Source organism: Mesoplodon densirostris, chromosome 4 (assembly GCF_025265405.1).
Source record: "Mesoplodon densirostris isolate mMesDen1 chromosome 4, mMesDen1 primary haplotype, whole genome shotgun sequence".
NCBI lineage: Eukaryota > Metazoa > Chordata > Mammalia > Artiodactyla > Ziphiidae > Mesoplodon > Mesoplodon densirostris.
The window spans coordinates 76,548,228-76,568,919 of record NC_082664.1 but is presented as its reverse complement, the minus strand read 5'-3'; the positions used below and the strand labels follow the sequence as shown (position 1 = coordinate 76,568,919).

The 20,692-nt window shown below is 50.0% G+C and overlaps 1 protein-coding gene across 1 annotated transcript; it reads right to left on the bottom strand.

The window, feature by feature from the left end:
* Positions 1–8,347: 8,347 nt before the first annotated feature.
* AJUBA (ajuba LIM protein) lies at positions 8,348–19,228 on the bottom strand. The gene is made up of 8 exons (XM_060096471.1): positions 17,856–19,228; positions 14,951–15,052; positions 13,241–13,308; positions 13,057–13,119; positions 12,202–12,332; positions 12,067–12,118; positions 11,293–11,361; positions 8,348–10,835 (listed from the first exon to the last, which is right to left on the bottom strand). Exons 1-8 carry the CDS (start codon positions 18,886–18,888, stop codon positions 10,680–10,682), a joined length of 1,674 nt encoding a protein of 557 aa, XP_059952454.1. The 5' UTR covers positions 18,889–19,228; the 3' UTR covers positions 8,348–10,679.
* Positions 19,229–20,692: the final 1,464 nt, after the last annotated feature.

Sequence of the window (20,692 nt, the reverse complement as noted above, 5' to 3'; positions counted from 1 at the left end):
ATGTTAAAGTGCTGTCATTTTCTAAGGCTTTTAAAGATCATTTATGCTTCCTCAGTTCTGTAGTGCAGCGTCATTAAATATCAGGCATAATGTCCTTAGCAAACAGCACTTGGAACAAAATAGCAAGCATGCTTTGGTGACTCAGAGCTGATCAGAAACCTACTGAAATTTCATGTCTCATAGTTGCCAAATTTTCTAAAATGGTACTACAGAGCTTTGGCTAAGCAGCTCTAAAGTACTGGGGGAATGAGGAGGTGAAGGGCACAGAGGCCTGTCTTCAGGTAAGAGGGCAGAGGGGAGAGCCTTGGGAAGCCTTGAATTGGATCAAGCCTTCACATGCAATTATCTGTTCCATCTCTGTCTCTAACAAACTGTGTGACCTTGGGTTTCCAGTTCCTTATCTGTCAAAAGGAAGAACTAACATATTTCTAGCTCCTCCAATCTCACAGTGTTGATGTAATGATCAAATGAGATAATGGCTGAGATAATGCTTTGGAAAGACTATCAAAGTGAGGTGTTTTACAACTGACACGTTTTAAGTGCCTTGGGAGAGACACAAAGATAAATAGGACTCAGTCCCTGCCCTGAAGAAGTTCATAATCTAGTTCAGAAGATAAAACATACATATGAAAAGCAAACAGTACATGGCAGCAAAAAGGTGTCAAAGGAGCAGTTTAGAATATAAGTACCAGAGAAACCTGAAGAAGGTAGAGAACTCTTTCTGCAGGAATGGATAGGGAAGACTCTGAAATAAATTTTCTCTTAGCTGGGCCTGAAAGGAGAGGAAATTTGGATCATTTCGAATGGAGGAAACATCCCAGCAAGTGGAGGCAGAGACAAGGAGTCCAAGCTGCATCCTGGGTCCAAGAGGAGACCAGACCAGGTGAAGTGAAAGACTTCACAGGCTAGTTCTACTTAAGACGAGAAAGTTGAGCCTATAGACCATCCTGGCAGCTAAGACTGCAGCGGAATACCGAAAAAGGATCTTACAATTGACACCATCTGGTATCCTTGAGCAAGAAAGAATTGCAAGAGAGGCCCTAGAATTCATTCTCTTTCTCTCTCCCCATCCCTCCCTCCCTCCCTCTCTATCTCTTTGCTCTGGATTTTTTTAAAAACAGCTTTATTGAGGTATTTTGGCATACAATATTTAAAGTGTACCGTTCATTAAGGTTTTTATTTTGTTTCGCGGTACGCGGGCCTCTCCCGTTGCGGAGCACAGGCTCCGGACGCGCAAGCTAAGCGGCCATGGCTCACGGGCCCAGCAGCTCCGCGGCATGTAGGGATCTTCCCAGACCGGGGCACGAACCCGTGTGCCCTGCATCAGCAGGCGGACTCTCAACCACTGCGCCACCAGGGAAGCCCTGTTCATTAAGTTCTGACATAACTATACATCTGTGAAACCATCACCGCAATCAACATAGTGAACAGAGGCGTCATTCCCTAAGTGATTACTTGTGCCCCTTTGTAATTCCTCTCTCGGCCCCTCGCCACCACTGATCTGCTTTCTGTCACTGTAGATTAGTTTGCACTTTCTAGAATTTTATATAAATGGAATCAAATAAAGATGTACTCTTTTTTTTTGTCTGCCTTCTTTTACTCAGCATAGTTAATTTTGAGTTTTATCCATGTTGTTGCTACTCTCAATAGTTCCTTTTTTTTCAGTTCATCTTTTTATTGTTGAGAAGTGCTACAGAATCCTCTTTAAAACCTTAATTTGTTTGGGTTTGTATTTAAGGAGGTGCTTCCTCCATGACCCCAAGGTACCTATCTCGGTGCTTGGCATACAGAGGCGCTTATTTGTTGAAAGGATGAATTTTTGACCACCCCACAGTGCTAATACCTTATATAGTTCTGTTTGTTCTGTGGGTTGCTTGGCCTTTATAGGCCTGTCTCTTCATCACTGTTGTTCATCTCACCTTCTGCTATACCATATGCAAAATACAATCGCCCACTTCTTAAATGTTCTTTAATGATAAAGCCATGAACATGCTCAAATATTCCTGAGCTAGACTCTGGTGGAGGAGGGGGTGTTAGGGGGGAGGTGGAGAAAGATAAATTAGGCATAACTCCTGTTCACAATCTAGCTCTACCTTCTTGAAGACATTGCTCTTGACTGAGTATTCAAAAAAAATATTCACATATGTTTTAACGATAATAAATGTAAATGGGAGTCTGAGAAAAAGTCTACTTAGCCTTTCAGACTTGGGCCATTCCTTTGCTGCACTGTTTAGAATTGCAGAGAAGAATGGAGATTTGCTGAGAATATTGCAGGGACTCTGCCTCCCATACCCTAGCCAGGAAGCAAAACGCTGCTCCAAAGATAGAGATTTCGGGTGAGCATTTAGGATTCTACTTATCAAACTAATGGAAAGTTTTGAGTAGAATATTTTCTCCCACTGAAAATTTGGGCTTACATAACCCGTTTCAAAGCTAGGACATTAAAATAGCCATTGAATTATGGAACCATGCTTAACTAAGCAGTTGTTTAGGAAAAAAAATTTTTAAAGCCATACCACTTTGGGGAATTCCCTGGTAGCCTAGTGGTTAGGATTCAGTGGTTTCACTGTGGAGGCCCGGGTTCGATCCCTGGTTGGGGAACCATCCCACATGCCATGCAGCATGGCCAAAATAAAAAATAAGTAAATAAAAATTCAACAAACAAACAAAGCCATACTACTTTGAAAGTATCTGAAGACAAGTAGCAGGAATATATTATGGTATTATGGACTCAGAAGCTAGTTTCAGGAATAAAAATTTTACAGGCAGTCAAGAGATTTCAGAATTATTTTCAAGGGTGTTCACTGGAAAATGAAGTTATTCAGAGCCACAACTATTGATGATTAAGCTAGAAAATTTCATGCCCATTGTAAGTACATGATTTAAGGAGAAAACAGGTGGATAAAGAATATATGTAATCAACCTATGACATCAAATGAAAATTTTAGAACAAATGTTCATAATGTACCACTTTTGCAAACGCTTAACCCTTCCAAGGGGCTTTCAAACCCAGCGCTGTGGCTTCGAGGGTGGCCTGACTGTTCATGGAAACTTGTTATAGAAACTGGAATGAGCCTGGTTTTACTGAGATGCTGTTGTGAGCTAGGATATAAACAAGGCCTGATAGGAAATTTTGGATCTCAAAGAAAAGCTGAGAAGTTTGGCTCAAAAAATGGGACAGATTGAAACCATTTTTACCAAAGGAATATGAAACAGTTAAAGGAAATTGACTCAGAAGAAGACTCATATCATTTTGAAAAGCTAGACATGAAGCACAACGTGTTCAGTTCTTGTTATAACCGACTGAGTGTGGTGCTGTAATGTGCAAACACGTACCAGGCTGATAAAGTATTTCCCTGGGCTTTAAACTGATGATGACACTGTCTCATACTGAGCTGCATATGGAAGAGATTTTCTCCTTTAAAAATTGTGTCAGAGCCAGTGGGAGAAATAGACCTACCAAAGAGCATTTGGAGTTTCATGCTTGGGAAGAACATACACTGTAAATATTGAAACGCCTACTATGATTAAGGTGTTATGCAAAAAAAAAAAAAAAGCAAAACCTTGAGGAAGTTAGCAATTTAGTATACTTTCTATATTCCATTTACCAAAGAGAAATTTTGCCAAACTAATTTATAGTATTCAACCATGGTAGCTAAGTAGATTAAGTGTTACATCCGGGTTTCCCATGACTGGGTTGCTGTATAAAAACCCAGGCACAGATATTTCTGGAATGCATGCTTTTCTTGGGCAGCATTTCAAAACTAACTTATCGGTATTTTCAAATGATTAATAAGTGGAGACTCTATGGATGGGGAGCCCTTGATCATCCAAATCAAGTGTTACTGACTCACAAGTCTATGGGAGGGCTTCCCTGGTGGCGCAGTGGTTGAGAATCCGCCTGCCAATGCAGGGGACATGGATTCAAGCCCTGGTCCGGGAAGATCTCACATGCCGCGGAGCAACTAAGCCGTGCACCACAACTACTGAGCCTGTGCTCTAGAGGCCGCGAGCCACAACTACTGAGCCCACGTGCTACAACTACTGAAGCCCGTGTGCCTAGAGCCCATGCTCCACAACAAGAGAAGCCACAACAAAGAGCAGCCCCGGCTCACCGCAACTAGAGAAAGCCCGCGCACAGCAACGAAGACCCAGCGCAGCCAAAACTAAATAAATAAATAAACAAAAATTTTTTTAAAAGTCTGTGGGAGCCAGGCAGGTAATTAATGTATGAAAGGTACAGACCAAAGAGTGGTGGGGACTGTGACAAACTAAAGAGAGAATACATCAAGCAAAGGAGCAGCCATCACTCAGTTCTGACCAGTTGCTGCCATGTGGCAATGGAAGCCGGAGTGACAGATCTTCTGATTATTCAAAAAACCTTAGAAACCCAGTTCTTTGTATATAATATCCAGATTTTTATATGAAATCTCCTGAAATGTAAATGTTGGCAACCAGTTATTTTATTCATAATAGCTTATTATTATTACAGAGGAAGTACACATGCATCGTATAAAAACGGAAAATGTAGGCCAACAACAACAGAACATATTCCCACCACTCAGAGAGCACCACTGTTAACACCTTAGTGCATATCCTTTCAGGACTTTTTTATTCACAAATATATAGACATTTTAAAAGCAAAATGATTATGGTTTTGGAACTGATATTTTATTAATGATTTTGACCTTTCCATTTCAGTAAATTTTCACCCCATCTAATCCCCTGTCCATATTAAAACATTTCCAGTTGACCACAAACACCTTTTGTAGCAATTTGTTTAAACTAACAGGGAATCCAGGACCATGCATTGTATTAGTATTGTATACCTTAAGTCTCTTTCATAGCAGTTTTGGCTTAAAAAAAAAATCATACTGACTTGCTGAAGAGAGCTGGCCAGTCGCCCTGCAGAATGCTTCACCTCCTAGATTTGTCCAGTTGCTTCCTCCTAGTGTCCATTAGTTCGTTTCTCTATCCCCAATATTTCCTGTAACTGTAAGTTATATCTAATACTTCTTTTGGGGTAGGGAGCAGCTAGAATCTATGCTAGGTTGGGTTATGTATTTGCCTCATACCAGAACTGGCCTACTGGTAAGTGATACCAAGACTGTTTCCAGGAAATGAGTGATGACAGTCTGATCCCTCCAATATACAGTTACATTTTTGTCCTCAAGTTTGTAAACTGACAGTGTTATTTGGCGCTGTATGAATGTGCGGTTGTCTACCAATCGTTTCACCTATGGTGTTTAACACCAATTAATAATCTTCGCTAGGATCAATAGTTTTATTAAAGTTCACAAAATGCCATTCTTCCAATTCTGTCATTCTTTCTACATTTATTAGCTGGCATTTTTTCCTTCTTCAACTAGGGTTCAAGTTAATACTATAAAAAATAAATCCCAGTGGGCCAAACTCAATGCATTTGGGGACAGGATTTAGCCAGTGGGCTGCCGCCTTCTGATCTACACTCTAAGCCAGACCGTTTCATCACTGTCACCTGTATCCTACGCATTAGGTCTCTTTGTAACACTCAATTTCTTTGCATTTGTTGACATGTTGCTTGTAATCTTCTCACCGCATTTTATGTGTGTATTTATCTCCCTGGCTGGACTGTGACCTCCTCAAGGATAGGGACTCCCCTGCAGTATATTTCCTTTGTTTCCCCTAATGAGCTCTTAAAGGTACTTTGGCGATTGCTAATCCTAATTAACAAAAAAGCACTAATAAGAACCAAAAGTTTTCATTATTATCTCTCGTGTTCCTTGGCTTTCCCACTAAAACTTGCCCTAATTATCTGTCATAGTGAAGCACTTGTCTCATTTACAGTTTAGTTATGCCCTGGGAGTCCCTGGGTGGGGGTAGTGGGGAGGGAAGAGGGGAAATAAGCTCTTTATTAGTCTTCAGAAGTTGGAAAGTCATTTTCCAGCTGTGTGACCTTGGGTAAGTCCCATCATCACTCAGAGTTTCTATTTCTTCATTCAGTAAAATGAGGTGCAGGGATATCTCTAAACGCACACCTCGCTTGGCTCTAACTCTCTAGGATACAAGCCTAACCAGTACCTTTTAGTAGATTTCCTCCTAACCCATCTCCCCCTGCTCCCTTCACATGGGTCAACACTATCCTTTCTAAGAGGAGAGTAGCTGAAATAATACCCACAGTGGACAGAATTTGCCTCTGATGACTTCCCGACCATCACACTTAGACCGGTCTAATCTATATGTCCCAGGAACAGTCTGCTCAGATTTCCAAGGTCAAACCTTAGGACCTCCTTCCCAACGAGGGCCAAGCATGGACAACAGGGCCCTCCACAAGCAATTGACACAGCAGAGGCCCAGCCTTAGGTCTTCCTTGCTGCAAGGGAGGAGAGGATGGAGAGGATTGAGATTGGTTAGACCCTTGTCCTTCTTGTGGAGTCTTGCCTTTAGGGTTCTGAATGCCCCTAGGCCAGCTCTGGGGTATGGGTCCTGCTAAAAAAAGAAATAAAAAAAAGAAATAAAAATGCTTCAACTCACTGCTTCTTCCCAATCCTTTTCTTGCAGTCCTGTTAGTCTCTTTTTATTCCCCCCTTCTTATTCCCTTCCATCTAGGTACAGTCTCAGGGACCTCATCCAAATGGCTTTGTGTGCCCTGAAACAGCTTTCTCTTATGTCTTCCTTGTCTGAGGATGGTCTCCAGCCTGATTATAAACGGAGTCTTACCATTTCTGTGGCCTTGAGAGCTCCAGGTGGAAGGGGAAGCAGTCAAGTCTCTAAGAAGTAATGCAGAGAACCCGCACCAGCCGGCTTATTCACAAGCCCCATTCTGGCCTGTAGCAAACAGGGCTGGCCAGAGCAAATAGCTCAAGTCTGCTGTGAAGGCCTGACCCCTGTCCGTGACTCTCATCTAAAGAGACACAAAACGGATCCATAATTCTTCCATTTCCCCTTTCGCCGTCTCCGGCCTATTGGCTGTTGATGAAAATCAGGTGGCAAATTGGCCAAACAAGGTCCACCTGTTGCTGTATCCTTGGCAGCATCCCATGAATCTTTCAATACCAACAGGAAATAGTAAATAGAACTGCTAAGGATGAGCAATCTCCCCGTGAACAGGAAGAAGGGAAACTCTTGAGATGTGGGGTACACTTGGAACTTGCCAGTGATGCCGTGTGACAGCTGGGGCCGCTCCTATGCCATGGTCTGCCTTCCCTGGGCCCGTCTTCATCAGATATTAGCACTTGTTTTTCCTCAGGAAGGAGGGAGAAGTAGCCCTAGTGGCAAGGATAGAGTCTTGGGGACCCCTCAGGGTGACAGATGAGCACAGACCTAGAAAGGAATCAGCCAGTCAGTGGCAGAGGGAGGCCAAAACCACAGTAAGAAACAAAAGGTCAGAGTGACAGAGTGGACAAGACCCCCAAGAGTAAAAGAACTGAAGGGGGGCTTCCCTGGGGGGCTTCCCTGGTGGCACAGTGGTTGAGAGTCCACCTGCCAATGCAGGGGACATAGGTTCGTGCCCCGGTCCGGGAAGATCCCACATGCCGCGGAGCGGCTGGGCCCGTGAGCCATGGCCACTGAGCCTGCGCGTCTGGAGCCTGTGCTCCGCAACAGGAGAGGCCACAACAGTGAGAGGCCCGCGTACCGCAAAAAAAAAAAACCCAAAAGAACTGAAGGGATGGATGTAAGGCTACACGTGCTTGCCTGCATTTCCCAGACCTGGAGCAGCCTGGTGAGAAATTTTCCCAGTCACAGAGTCTTTGTATTCAGTTATTTGATAATAATAGTTCAGAAGAAGCAATCCCAGCTGTAGAACACGTAATTTTGTTTCAGAACATTACCCTGTCAAAAAAAAAAAAAAAAAAAAAGTGCATTTCCCCCACTCTGGCACTCCATGGTGTGAATCTGATCTCTTACTTTCACTCAGAGGCCTCTTTTATGCAATTCCCAGGTTGGCTGGCAAAGTCATCTTAGAATCATCCCTAAATGTGGAATTTCTGTTCTCAAGAGTTATTTCCAATAAGAAATTCTAAGTGGTGGAGAATAAAGCCTAAGGATCAAAGGTTATCAGATTAATTTGCCTAAAACCAATTCACCTAGAGACAGTTTCAAGTAAGTATTTATCAAATCTGCAGCATTTCAAAAAGATTTAGCAGATTCACCCTTTCACTTTTCACTGTTGTTGTCTGTACACCTTTGTCAACTGAGTATGCCACATGCCTGTTTATTTGTTGAGACTATATTGGCCTTTTAACAGCAGCAATGTAGTAGACAGACCAAGGCATCAAAATCACATTGAGCTCTGTTACAGTTTTCAAAGTATCTAATTTGGAAAAGAATATTGGATTAAGAAACACAAAAAAAATGATACACAAAATGTCTGTACCAATTCTATTTATTGCTGGAAACTTTAAAAAAGTTTGAAAAGTAGGTAACAGAAAAAGATATCCATAAAGGTAGGAAGCAATCTCATCATTTACAAAGTGCTGCAAATTTGATAAATTTATGCTGCTGATAACTCAGGGGTACTCTTAGATGAAAAGATATAAATCCTTGAAATACCCAAGCGTGACAAAAAAAGAACAGAACAACCCAAAAGGGAACTCAGCTTTTGGCAAACTGGTCATCAAGTGAACTTTGAGTAAACAAGTTTTTAGTGGATTAGTTTTAAGAGATATAGCCAAACTGATCAGAACCAAGTGAAAATGTTTTGCCTCTCTGGCTCCTGGAACCTCAGTTTGGGAGCTGTGGTGGATATAACTCTGGTTTCCTCTGAGAGGCAGCAGGTCTGGAGAGCTGAACTACGACTAATGAACCAAGTGTAAGAGGCCCCTGACGAGAGAGAGAGAGAGAGAGAGAGAGAGAGAGAGAGAGAGAGAGAGAGAGAGAGAGAGAGAGAGGGAGAGAGTGTGTGTGTGTGTGTGTGTGTGCGCACAAATGTATACTAGAGATACAGACTAGAATCAGACCTTTAGAAAATACTGGAACCCGCCTGTGTGTGCCTGTTATGTGCTACAGCACAGGCTGCACACTTGGAAAGGCCAGTCACCCACGTCATGGCAACTGGAGGGCTCCTCCTCCACAATCCATTTGGAATGTCTTGATCTTTGGGTCTCTGGCCCTTGGGGCCCTCCCTAGAGGACTCTTCTGTCAGGGCTACAGAGTGCCTCCCTTTTCTTGGCTGGCCTCAGAAGGGCCCACTGGCCAGAGGAATTTGTCAATGGTGGTGACGGCAGCGGCAGTGACTGCATCTCAGATATACTGGGTTGGCCCAAAAGTTCGTTTGATGTTTTCTGTAAGATGGCTCTAGTAGCGCTTAGTTGTCTTTTTTTTTGCGGTGCGGGCCTCTCACTGTTGTGGCCTCTCCCGTTGCGGAGCACAGGCTCCGGATGCGCAGGCTCAGCGGCCATGGCTCACAGGCCCAGCCGCTCCGCAGCATGTGGGATCTTCCCAGACCGGGGCACGAACCCGTGTCCCCTGCATCGGCAGGCGGACTCTCAACCAGTGCGCCACCAGGGAAGCCCACGCTTAGTTGTCTTTAACTTCATTTGAAACGATTTTGTTAGACTGTATTGTGACAGCTATCATATCAGTGTGCATTTAAAAAAAAAACTTATAAAAATTGGTGTATTTTTGTGTAGCCATTTTAGTATTGAAGATGGAAGAAAAAAGGAACATTTTCGGCATATTATGCTTTATTATTTCAAGGAAGGTAAAAACACAACTGAAATGCAAAAAAAGATTTGTGCAGTGTATGGAGAAGGTGCCGTGACTGATCGAACGTGTCAAAAGTGGTTTGCGAAGTTTCGTGCTGGAGATTTCTCGCTGGACGATGCTCCACGGTTGGGTAGACCAGTTGAAGTTGATAGCAATCAAATCAAGACATTAACTGAGATCAACGAGGGAGACAGCTGACATACTCAAAATATCCAGATCAAGGGCTGAAAATCATTTGCACCAGCTTGGTTATGTTAATCGCTTTGATGTTTGGGTTCCACCTAAGTTAAGCGGAAAAAAAATGCTCTTGAACATATTTCTGCATGCGATTCTCCACTGAAATGTAACGAAAACGTTCCGTTTTTAAAACAAATTGTGATGGGTGATGAAAAGTGGATACTGTACAATAACGTGGAATGGAAGAGATCGTGGGGCAAGCAAAATGAACACCACCAACCACACCAAAGGCCGATCTTCATCCAAAGAAGGTGATGCTGTGTATATGGTGGGATTGGAAGGGAGTCCTTTACCACGAGCTCCTTCCAGAAAACCAAATGATAAATTCCAACAAGCACTGCTCCCAATTAGACCAACTGAAAGCAGCACTCGATGAAAAGCATCCGGAATCAGTCAACAGAAAATGCATAATCGTCCATCAGGATAACGCAAGACCGCGTGTTTCTTTGATGACCTGGCAAAAACTGTTCCGGGTTGGCTGGGAAGTTCTGATTCATCCGCTGTATTCACCAGACAATGCACCTTCGGATTTCCATTTATTTCGGTCTTTACAAAATTCTCTTAATGGAAAAAATTTCAATTCCCTGGAAGACTGTAAAAGGCACCTGGAACAGTTCTTTGCTCAAAAAGATAAAAAGTTTTGGGAAGATGGAATTATGAAGTTGCCTGAAAAATGGTAGAAGGTAGTGGAACAAAACAGTGATTACACTGTCCAATAAAGTTCTTGGTGAAAATGAAAAATGTGTCTTTTATGGTTACTTAAAAACCGAAGGAACTTTTTGGCCGACCCAATAATTGGCGGGGGGCTGTCGGGCATTGAGTCGCTGCACGTGACAGCCGCGGCAGAGCAAGTGCCCGTCCAGAGGGAAGCAGCAGCAGCCTTCCTCGTCACTCAGCTGCATCCGGCAGTCCTAGGGAAGGAGGACACCTAGTTGACCTCAGCCCAGGAACCGGGGACATCGTGGAAGTCGGCCCTGCTGGGCACTAGACTCCCAGTGACGGGGGGAAAAAGGGGGCGGTGTTGGAGGGGGATGAACTCCCAGAAGAGAAACCTGAGAAAATACCTCAGCTGGACGCCAGGTGTCGCTGCTACAGCAGAAATAATGAGACAGGCTCCCATTTCCAGCTGTTACCAGGAGTCCCTAGTTTTGGGAGTCTTGACTCTGGGGAAGCCAGGTTTAGAAAGGACTAAACGACCACACCCAGAGAGAGTGGCTGAAGGACGCGAAAGAGACTGGAGGTGGGTCAGAGCACCTTCCTGGTTTCCCGTATCCTAGAGCTCTCCTACAGACTGTGGCAGTTCTAGGACTTCACTCCCCCAGCCCCCTTCTAGCTCTCCTCTTGGGAGCCGGGGCGCCCAACACTCACCTCGCAGTGGTAGCACTCAAAGTGATAATCTCGGTCCATGGATATCACCCTCACAATGTCCTCACAGCCCTGAAATAATGCACACCCCTATGGGCATGAGAGCAGCACGATAACCCCAACTCTCCCCTCCCCCACCAGCCCCCCTTCCAACGGGAAGATCATACAGAGGCCTCCAGAGCCTCTCTGCCACAGTCTGCAGCTTTGAGGTGGCCTCTGCAAACCCTGTGGGAACTTTCCCCCTCTCCTTCGTTGGCACTGCCTCCAGGAAGGCATGTCCCTTCGTGGAGCCTCCCCTCTACCCAGGGGCTCAGGCCTTACAGAAGGAAAGGAAAGAGGCAGGCTGCATCAATAAAGTAAGCTAAGCCGGGGACGAGGAGACCCAATAGGGCCTGGTTCCTCGTGGGCTCTTAGCTTCTCTCCCTTGGCACACGCAGCGTAAATCATTTCTGACCCCTTCCTACCAGCCCTGAGGATTCTTCCCACCTTTTCCCAGCCCCTACATCTGGGGGCTGGTGACCTTGACTTCAGAGAAAGTCTCCTTCTCTGGACTGGGAGAAAAGAGATGGAGCCTGGGTCCAGCAAGGCTGTCAGACAAGTCCAGGCCCGGATGCTGGGGTCAGGGTGGTGACCCAGAGAGCAGAGTCACACGGGAATCTTCGCGGAGTACATTCCTCAGCACCACTGCCTCCCAGGGGAGGCCAGGCAGCATGTCCCCAGTCCCTCCCCAGGGGCAGCAGCACTGGCCGCCCTGCAGGAGGACACAGACATACTGACCTCTGAGGGGAGGATGGGTTGGCCACAGGCCGCACACTTAGGAGCGTAATTCCTGAAAGAGAGAGGACGGAGGGGAGCTGAGGCGGGGGAATCCCTGAGCCCAGGTCCACACCACACCCCGGGCGGGGGACTCACTTGTGGTAGTCGGTGACACAGTACACCTGGTTGGAGAAGTCCACAGTGAAAGGGATGCCGTCCAGGCACTTGTTGCAAACGATGCATCGGAAGCAGCCTGGGTGATAGGACTTTCCCATTGCCTGGAGGATCTGGCTCGTGGGGTGGGAGGAGAATCAGTCTCTGCTCTCCAGCTACCGATGACATTCCCTGCTGCTCCCACTAACCTCATCTGAGCCCCTGCTCTCGTCCTAGAACAATGCTGTGTAATCTGGGAGGACCAAGGAGTCTTAAAATGGAGGCAGAAACCCTGAAAAAGGTCTTAGGGAGCATCCAGGCCAGTGTTTCTCAGACTTGGCTGCATATCAGGGTCACCCAGGGAGGTTTTTAAGCCCATCAATGCCTGGGTCCCACCCAGAAGTATTCACCAGTCTCTGGTGATGACCCAGCATTGGTATTTTCTTTACTTCTTCCCAGGTGATCTGCTAGGCTGCCAGGGCTGTGAACCACTGATCCAACCCAACTCCTCCTTACAGAAAAGAAAACTGAGCTTCAACTGACCCCAGCCAGTAGCAGAAAGGGGATTAAGCCTCAGGACCCCACACTCCTGGCTCAGGTGGAGGGCCGAGCTGTGCCTGCAGAGTTAGGGAGTTAGAGATCACAGGAGCCTGGGGTGGCAGGCGGAAGAGTCCAGACTTGATCCCATAGGCAAAGAGAAGCCACTGTAAACAGCGGTTCCGGGGAAGAATGGGATGCAAGTAGTTGCTGATAGGTTTCCTCCCCCCCACCCCCAGCTTTTCTCAGTATCCATTTAGTTCCTGATTCCACCCCTCGGCCCCTCAGTCTCAGAGTCTCAGCTGAAGACACTGTGCTTACCTTCTCCAAAATCAAGTGACCACAGACACAGCATTTCTCAGCTGCCTCCTGAAACCCTGAAAACTAGGATGAGAAGACCAAGGGAGGATGTTATGGGCCGAGAATGACCTGATGGGTGGAACTCCAGTGGGCCACAGAGAAAGGGGTGGGAGCCAATTCCAGGCCCAGGGGACCCCTCACTCACCAGATAATCTTCCTCACAGTACACAGAGCCGTTGACGCTGTAGAAAGCCTTGCAGCGCAAAGTTCGCCCTAGAAGCAGTAGACAAGGGGCTGGAGCCTCTCCCAGGGTCCAGGCACAGGGCGTCCCCGCCACAGGGTAACTGCTCTCCGGTGTTTCATGATGCGTTTAAATCTGGATTTCAGAGCTTGTCCTCCTAACTGCTGTCTGTCCCGTCTCCCCACACAAATACCCCATCTGATGCAATTCCAATCTGTTTGGTCTCACTCCTGCCAATCCCCATTCCTTCGCTTGCTGCTTCTCCAGCTCCTGCCCCCTCAACAGTTTTCTGTGACCCTGCTTTAAAGGGGTGCCGCCTTCTCCAGTGCCTGTGCTTGCTCGGGGAGCCACCTGGGAAAGCAAAGCCAACCACAGGCTGGGGGACAAGGTCAAGGGGCTCTGAACACGGGGCCCTACAATGCGCTCAGAGACAATCACACTGTCATGGACTTTGCCCTCTGGGACCTTTCAACCCAGGAGCTTCTGCACAGCTCTCCTGTTCTCCTAGCCCTGTCTGTCTCCCAGGGATAGGCTCCATGGAGGCCAGGACATACTGGAACTACTGCTGGGGACAAAGTGCTTTGTTTGGGAGCAAAGTCGGTCCCCTTTCCTGCTGCACTAGGCTGCTTCCCCAAGCTTAGAGGGACCCAGAGTCTCTGGGGTCAGAAGCAGCCCAGGACCTTCTGCAAGCAGACAAGGCAGGACCGCTCCCCATGAAACCAACACCCAGGAACTGCTCCAGAGTGTCTAAATTATCAGGGATGAGGAGGAATGAGACAAGGGCGGAGAATGGGCAAGTTTCCCACCTCTGCCCTCTTCTCATCAAAATCTCCACTTCTAGCTCTGTCCAGTGGTTTAGAAAAGTTGACTTAGAAGCTTATGAGACACAGGGGAGTAGAGAGAGGGAAAGAGACATTCCCAGAAGAGGCTCTATAAACAGAAGGACAAACAGATAGATGAACCTAAAGGGAGCCAGGCAGGGGCTGGGAGTGGCTGGAGTCAGACAGGCAGAGATAGGAAATTAAAGGTCCAGCAAAGGAATCAGAGTGGGTAAGCAGGGGGGCCGGGTAATGAGGGAGGTGAGGGAAAGGCTGGGGACTTGAGGCCGCTGGGAGCACCCCCCAGCTCCGGGCGGGCCTCCTGAGCTAACAGCAACGGGCATTCCTGGAGCGTGATGTCATCAGCTTGGCATGGCCCGGTGGCCTGCACTCCAGCGAGGTGGCTGAACTCTGACCAGCCGAGAGAAAACCCCCCTCTCCACTCCCCCACAGCTCCCCGCTCCCTCAGCCCACCCCACCCTTCCCACATTCCAGTCTTTCACTGTCGCCCCAGGCAACTCGGCTGCCCAAGACCAAGCCCCTCCAAGGAGAGGCCGGAGGGCTGGGAGGGAGTCCAGGCTGGGCAAGCAGGAAGGCAGAAGAAAGAGGGAGGAACAGAGAGGAGGAAAGAGGCTCAGCAGAGGGAGGACTGACCTCAGCAACGGGAGCCAACATGGGGGCGGGCGGGAGAGAGCCAGGTAGAGCACAGAGGAGGGAAGCAAGAGAGAAGGTGGGGGCCAGACCAGCAAATGGAGAGGCACAAGCCCTGCTTTCCCTAGTCACTTGTGAGTGTGTATGTGCGGGGAGTGCTTGAGGCCTCAGGCCCTGGTCCAGAAGGTCTGGGGGCTGCACTCACCACAGGAGCAGCAGACAAAGCACTGGGTATGGTAGAGGCTGTCCAGGGCCTGGCAGGCATTGCTCTGCCCATAGATGCCTTTGTTGCACTTGATACAGGTGCCTGAGAGGAGAGAAGAGGTTGTCAGTATCATAGGGCACTCCCCCAGCTCAAAACCAGGGATTCCTCATCTTTCCTGATGGCAAAGCACCACCAGTCACAGCCTCCTTTTGACGGGCTCCCTTTTGGGAAGAGAGAGTTAATGGGATGCAGCAAGGTTTTGCCTGGGCTGACTTATTCTTGTTTACTGATTAATCAACAGACATTTTCTGAACATCTATTTAGTGCCTCGCAACAATATTGTGCCTAATACTGCGGAAAATTGGAGAAACTCAAAGATATGGTCCCTGGACTTCAGATGCTTGGTTTCTGTTGGGGAGAAAAGACTCATCAGGCAAGATATGATCCCCGTTGCACTGTGTGGGACAGTCAGAGATGTGAGTCCATAAGGGCCCAGCAGCAGACTGGAAAAAACTTCCTAGTGAAAGCACACCAGGCCCAGAAAGCCTCTCCAGGACCTCGGCTTCTCCATCTGTCAAATGAACTGCCATTCAGCTACAGAATGACTTCTGCTCTGTACCTCTAGGCTTCCAAAGATGGAAAGAAGGATCTGGCTCAGCAGAGGGCCCTGTGCAGAGGGGACCATGTGAGTGTGACTCCTCTGGGGAGGTGGCTGCTGAGAATGCAGGGTGTGTTCCAAGGACTGAGGGTTGCAGAGGAAGGGGGGGAAGGGTGGCAGAACCCCTAATATCTCCCTGTCATCTTCTATCATAGGAGGAACAGAGCCAAACTGCTCTTCCCTGACATCTCCCCTAAAATACATAACACCTGGCTCTGGCACCCGTCTTTCCTGGGCGCGTTCTTCCCTCTTTCCACTCCCCAATTCCAGGCCCATGAGTGAGGGCTAGGGCCTGTCTTTGGGGAACAGATCCCAACGGGCCCGCCTCACCCCGCCCCACCTCTCCCCCTCGGCACACTGCCACACTCCTTGCCTGTTGGGGCCCATCCAGTCTTTGCCCAGGGGCTTGGGAGCCCGTGCAGCAGCTGCAGCGACTGATGGGCCCAGGCCTGTCCTGCTCCCACCCTCTGGCAGCTGGGCAAGGCTGTAGCCAAGGAAGAGGGCCCCTACTAGGGGCAGGAGTAGGAGGGTACAGTCAGGCTGGGGGTTCTGTCAGAGGAGGCAACCTGACCCCTAGGGAGAGAAGCACCCCTCCCCCCCACCGGGGTCAAAATGCAGCTTCCCCAGGGGAGGGGGGCTCTGCCCCAAGATTGCCATGCCAGGGGGCCCTGTCAGAGCCATTTCTTTGGGAAGCCTTGGACATTACGGGAAGACAAGAGCCAACTGCTCAGGCATGTCCGCCTCACCTCCTCTAACCCAGCATATCCACTCCTAGGTTCTTCCTGCCATTTTACTGCACTCTCTCCCAGCTCCTTTCTTCCTTCTGGTTCTGATGGCTTAGCTGAGGAGACTTCTCTCCACCCATCAGCCACTTCTCCCCAGCCTCAAAAGGAAACTGCTAAAAGGATCCTGTCACTTAGTCTCCCGTGACCGAAGCATCATCTGCTCTGGGTTTTCCTCTCTCAGGTGGGGGCGGGGTGGGGGGGGAATGGGGGAAGGTTGGAGTTGAACCAGCCTGCAGCCCTGCTACCTCTGAACCTCCTCCCCTACCTCCCTTCCCTGGCTGGGTTCCTCTCTCTATTTACATTTCTAGCCACAGTGTTCTAGAGCATGGGGTCCATGGGGTCCGGGGCAGGAACATGGATGGTGAGAAAGGTGAGAAGATGCTGGGAACACTGTAGAGGCCCACAGATCTAGGGGCGGGCCCTCTACTTCTTTCTGTACTTCCTATCACAATCAGATTAGCATTATTTTATACAGTGAAGTGGTGCCTGTGGGTCTTGGCTAAAAGATCGTTCAGGACACCAATATCCACCGCCCCCCATAGCCGAGACATATAATCAATTAACACTTCTTGAAGGTAACTGCATCCGGGAGAGGGGCGGCGACCAGGTTTCTTTAGCAGCAGGAAATAAAGGGCTACTTCGTGCCTGAATTCTGAGCAGGTTATGGCCAGAACCGAAGCCCGGGTTATTTCTGGCAGCTATACACGGTCGCCATCCATCCAGGGGTGATGTTGTCCCGGTGGTCAAGGCTTCTGCCCTGACTTCCGGAGGATGGGGAAAACAGAAGTTGACACCACCGGGTCTCGGCTTAAATGCCCACCCACGCACGGAGCCAGCAGGACTGGGGCCAGACAGCAGTAGGGTCCCTGCTTGCCGTCCCAGGGCTTTCTTCCTCCCCCCGGGCTCCATTTCCCCGACCGCGGCCACAGCTCCGCGCGTGTTAGGAAGCAGCTCCCCACCCCCTGCACCCCACCTCCGCCCAGTGCCGCGCGGCCGGCCCCGCCCGCGGGCACCTGGAGCGCCCGGGCAGGAGCCGGCACGCACGCGGCCCACCCGCCCCGCCCCCCCACCCGCGCATTCCCCGAATTCCTGCGGGCGGAGCCTGGGCCCGGCTGGGGGCGCGGCGCGCAGGAGCCTGCAGGGGCAACGCCGCCGAGGGGGGAGCAAGATGGGGGATGCTCTCCCAGCCCCACTTGGTTCCCCTCAACAAGGCCTCCTACCGCGAAAAACCCAGGCTCTAAAGCTGAGGAGCTGGGATTCACGAGATCATCAGGGGAGTTGAATTTAGCAGGAATAAGGTGCCCGTGGTCCATTTGAAACCCAGTGGGAAGGGGGAATTCCTCTTGCCTCTTTCCTAGCCCCGCGTCTCTGCCTCCGACTTCCCAGCGCCCGCCGTCGGGGCAGTGGGGAACCGAATGCGGTGACGGGTCTCTTCCCGTCCCTAACCACTTCTCTCACTCACCAAAGTAGTCCTCTCTGGACTCTGGCTCCCGCATCCGGGCCCGGGCGGCCTCTGGAACGAACGCACCTGGCGGCTCCTCGAGACCTGACGGCTCAATCCCCGAGGGTTCCCCGCGGGCGCCGGCTTCTCGCCCACCTGTGCCCACCGTCAGGCGCAGCAACGCTGTTAGTTCATCTTGGTATCGGGCGCCCGCGGCGCAGTCCCCATAGCCAGTCACCGAGTGTCGTCCGGGTTGCGCCCCTCGTCTCTCCAAGGGCCCTGCCGCTCCCACTCCGGTCCCGGCTAGAGCTCCCGGGCTGCCCAGGGCTGGGGGATACGAGTGGCGGCTTTCCTGGCAGCCGAACCCCGCGGGCCGATGAGCGCACAGTCGGTCCAGGGCAGCGTGGAGCTCGGGGTAGGCGGACGGCACCCCTCCAGAGGAATAGCCCGCCGGAACCCCGGCCAGAGGTGGGCCAAACAGGCATGGCCCGGCGGGCAGGGGGCTGCCATGGCGCTGGTCGTAGCCCATGCTGATGCCGCTGGTACGGTTGCTGCAGGGTCGGCTACCTCCGGCTCCACCGGCCCCCGCCCCATCCAGCAGCAGACTGCCCCGGGGGCTGGACGGCTTGCTCGCGTCGCTGGCTGAGCTACTGGCGAAACTGGAGCGGGGGCTTAGGGCTGGGGCCGTCTCCAGCCGAAAGTCGGGGGGCAATGACTGAGGTAGAGGCAAGGCCCGGGTGGGAGGCGGCCCCCCGGGAAAGGAGCCTTCGTAGCGCGGCGCCTCAAAGGAGCCGCGAGGGTTCCGCTCAGCGTCCAGGGGGCCTTGCTCCCGGGCTGGCTCCAACGGCTCATCCCCAGGTCCCCCAGTAGCTCCACGGGGCCCTGATTTCCTAGGTCCCCCCGACCCACTCAGGCGCCCCTTGCCCGGCCCGGGGGTCCCATCAGACCCAGACCTGCTAGATTCACCCTTTCTGCGGCCGAACTTGGCGCTGCCGGAGTCCGAGAGTCTTAACTTCTCCAGCAGGCGACTGGCTTTCTCCCCTAACCGCTCCATGCCCTCGGGCCTGGGGCCTCCAGCCCCCTCCCCGCCCGGCACCCTGCAGCGTCTCGGCGGCCGCTTCTCTTTCCCTGCGGCCGGACTTCGCTTCCCCAGGGGCACAGGATAGGCACAGGGGTTTAGCGGGCGCCCCGGATGCCCGGCGCCAACAATCCCGCAGCATCCCCCAGCGAGAGGGGTTGCGTCCCCCCGCGCATCAGGGGTTAAGCGGGGCTAGAAGTGCCTACGGCCGCGGCTGTCCGGTCCGCAGGTCTATCTGTTCACGCGTCGACTCGCCCGGCAGCCCCACTCTCCCAGGCCCCCGCCCCCCTCGCTCACACACTCAGCACCGACCCAACTTCTCTCCCAAACTTTTGTCTGCCTGGCCGGATCTACTTTCCTGGAGGGGCGGAGCGCCGTGTGCGAGACGAACGGGGGTGTCGGCGCAGGAATCTGGTGCGCCGGAAAGGGGGGGGGTGGCGAGTGTTGGTGCTAAGTGTCCTGGAGCTGGAGATCCGCCGACTGGTGGCGAAAGGAGGGCGAGGGGCAGTTTGGACAGTTGCTACTACATCACTCAAGAATTGGGACATGAAAAAGTGGGGGAGGGGGAGGGGACCTCTTTGTTTGCAGTTGGAATGCGCGGAGGGGCACGGTGGAATGTCGCGGTTCAGAAAGGGGCGACGCGAGGCGTGTTCTGCGCAAACACCGTGACTTTGTTCCTCGTGTGGGGACTGTGGGAGAGATGAGAAGGGACTGATACAGAAGTAGTGAGACAGGGAGAGAGAAGAAAGGTAGATACATAAAGAGGTTCAGAGACGCATAAGAGCCCAGAAAGGCGAGGAAGCCCTTATAGAGAGGTGATGGAAGACAGGTATGGAAAGAGAGAGCCGAACCAAAGGGGATCGTGGGTGGTGCGGAGCCGGAAGGCTGAACAGACCAAGAGAAAGACAAATTTGTTCAGGTTCAGAGAGAATGAGAAGTAAACAGATAAGCTGCAATAAAAAGACAACTTTCTGAACCCAAAACTCTGTAACGGGAGGGAGGGACTTTAGTGTGTATATAAAAGGAGAGAGGAAAAGGCTTGGGACTAATCTCTACCTTCAGGGTAGGACAGATAGAGGGATAGATAGACACCCCCTGGTGTTGGGAAACGAGATTTTTAGCAAATATTTCAGGTGACTGGGGATAGAAGGCCCGGTTTTAGAGCTAGCAAACGCCTCGCCCTTGGTTGGCCCACAGTAGTTGGTGATAAAGAATAAGTACTAACTTAAAAGGGAGAAAAAGAAAATGTCATTTAGAGGAGATAGCAAGTGAAAATGATCAAGGTGGAAAAGCAAAAGAGGCTGATCTTGGCCATACTAGGAGGATCAAGAATAAGGAAAAGAGGAAGCCATGGCTGAAGCTGAACATGCCTAATTAAATATCAGCCAACTGATTTTGCCCAGACTAGCACATGGCGGGGGAGAGGGGAATGGAGAAAGAAATGACTCCTTCGTACTTAGATAGTAAATTCGTATGAAAATTATATGCAAACAAACCATGCATATTATTTTCATCTCAACATTTTGAACATCTTTTATAATTTTAGTGTAGCCTTAGGGAATGGGGGAGGAAAGAAGTTTAATATCTTTGGGGAAATTAATTTGGCACAAACTATTTGGCTTCTCTGTCCTAGCTGCATTGTCTCCCTGACCTCATCTCTCCTGAGAATCAGCCTCTCTGTTTCCCAGGTCAGGCCTACAGCTTTTCTCTGATCCAGAGGAGAGTTTACTCTCAGATTGGAAGCAGGGAGGACTGAAAGCATTAGTAACCAAGGGGAGCT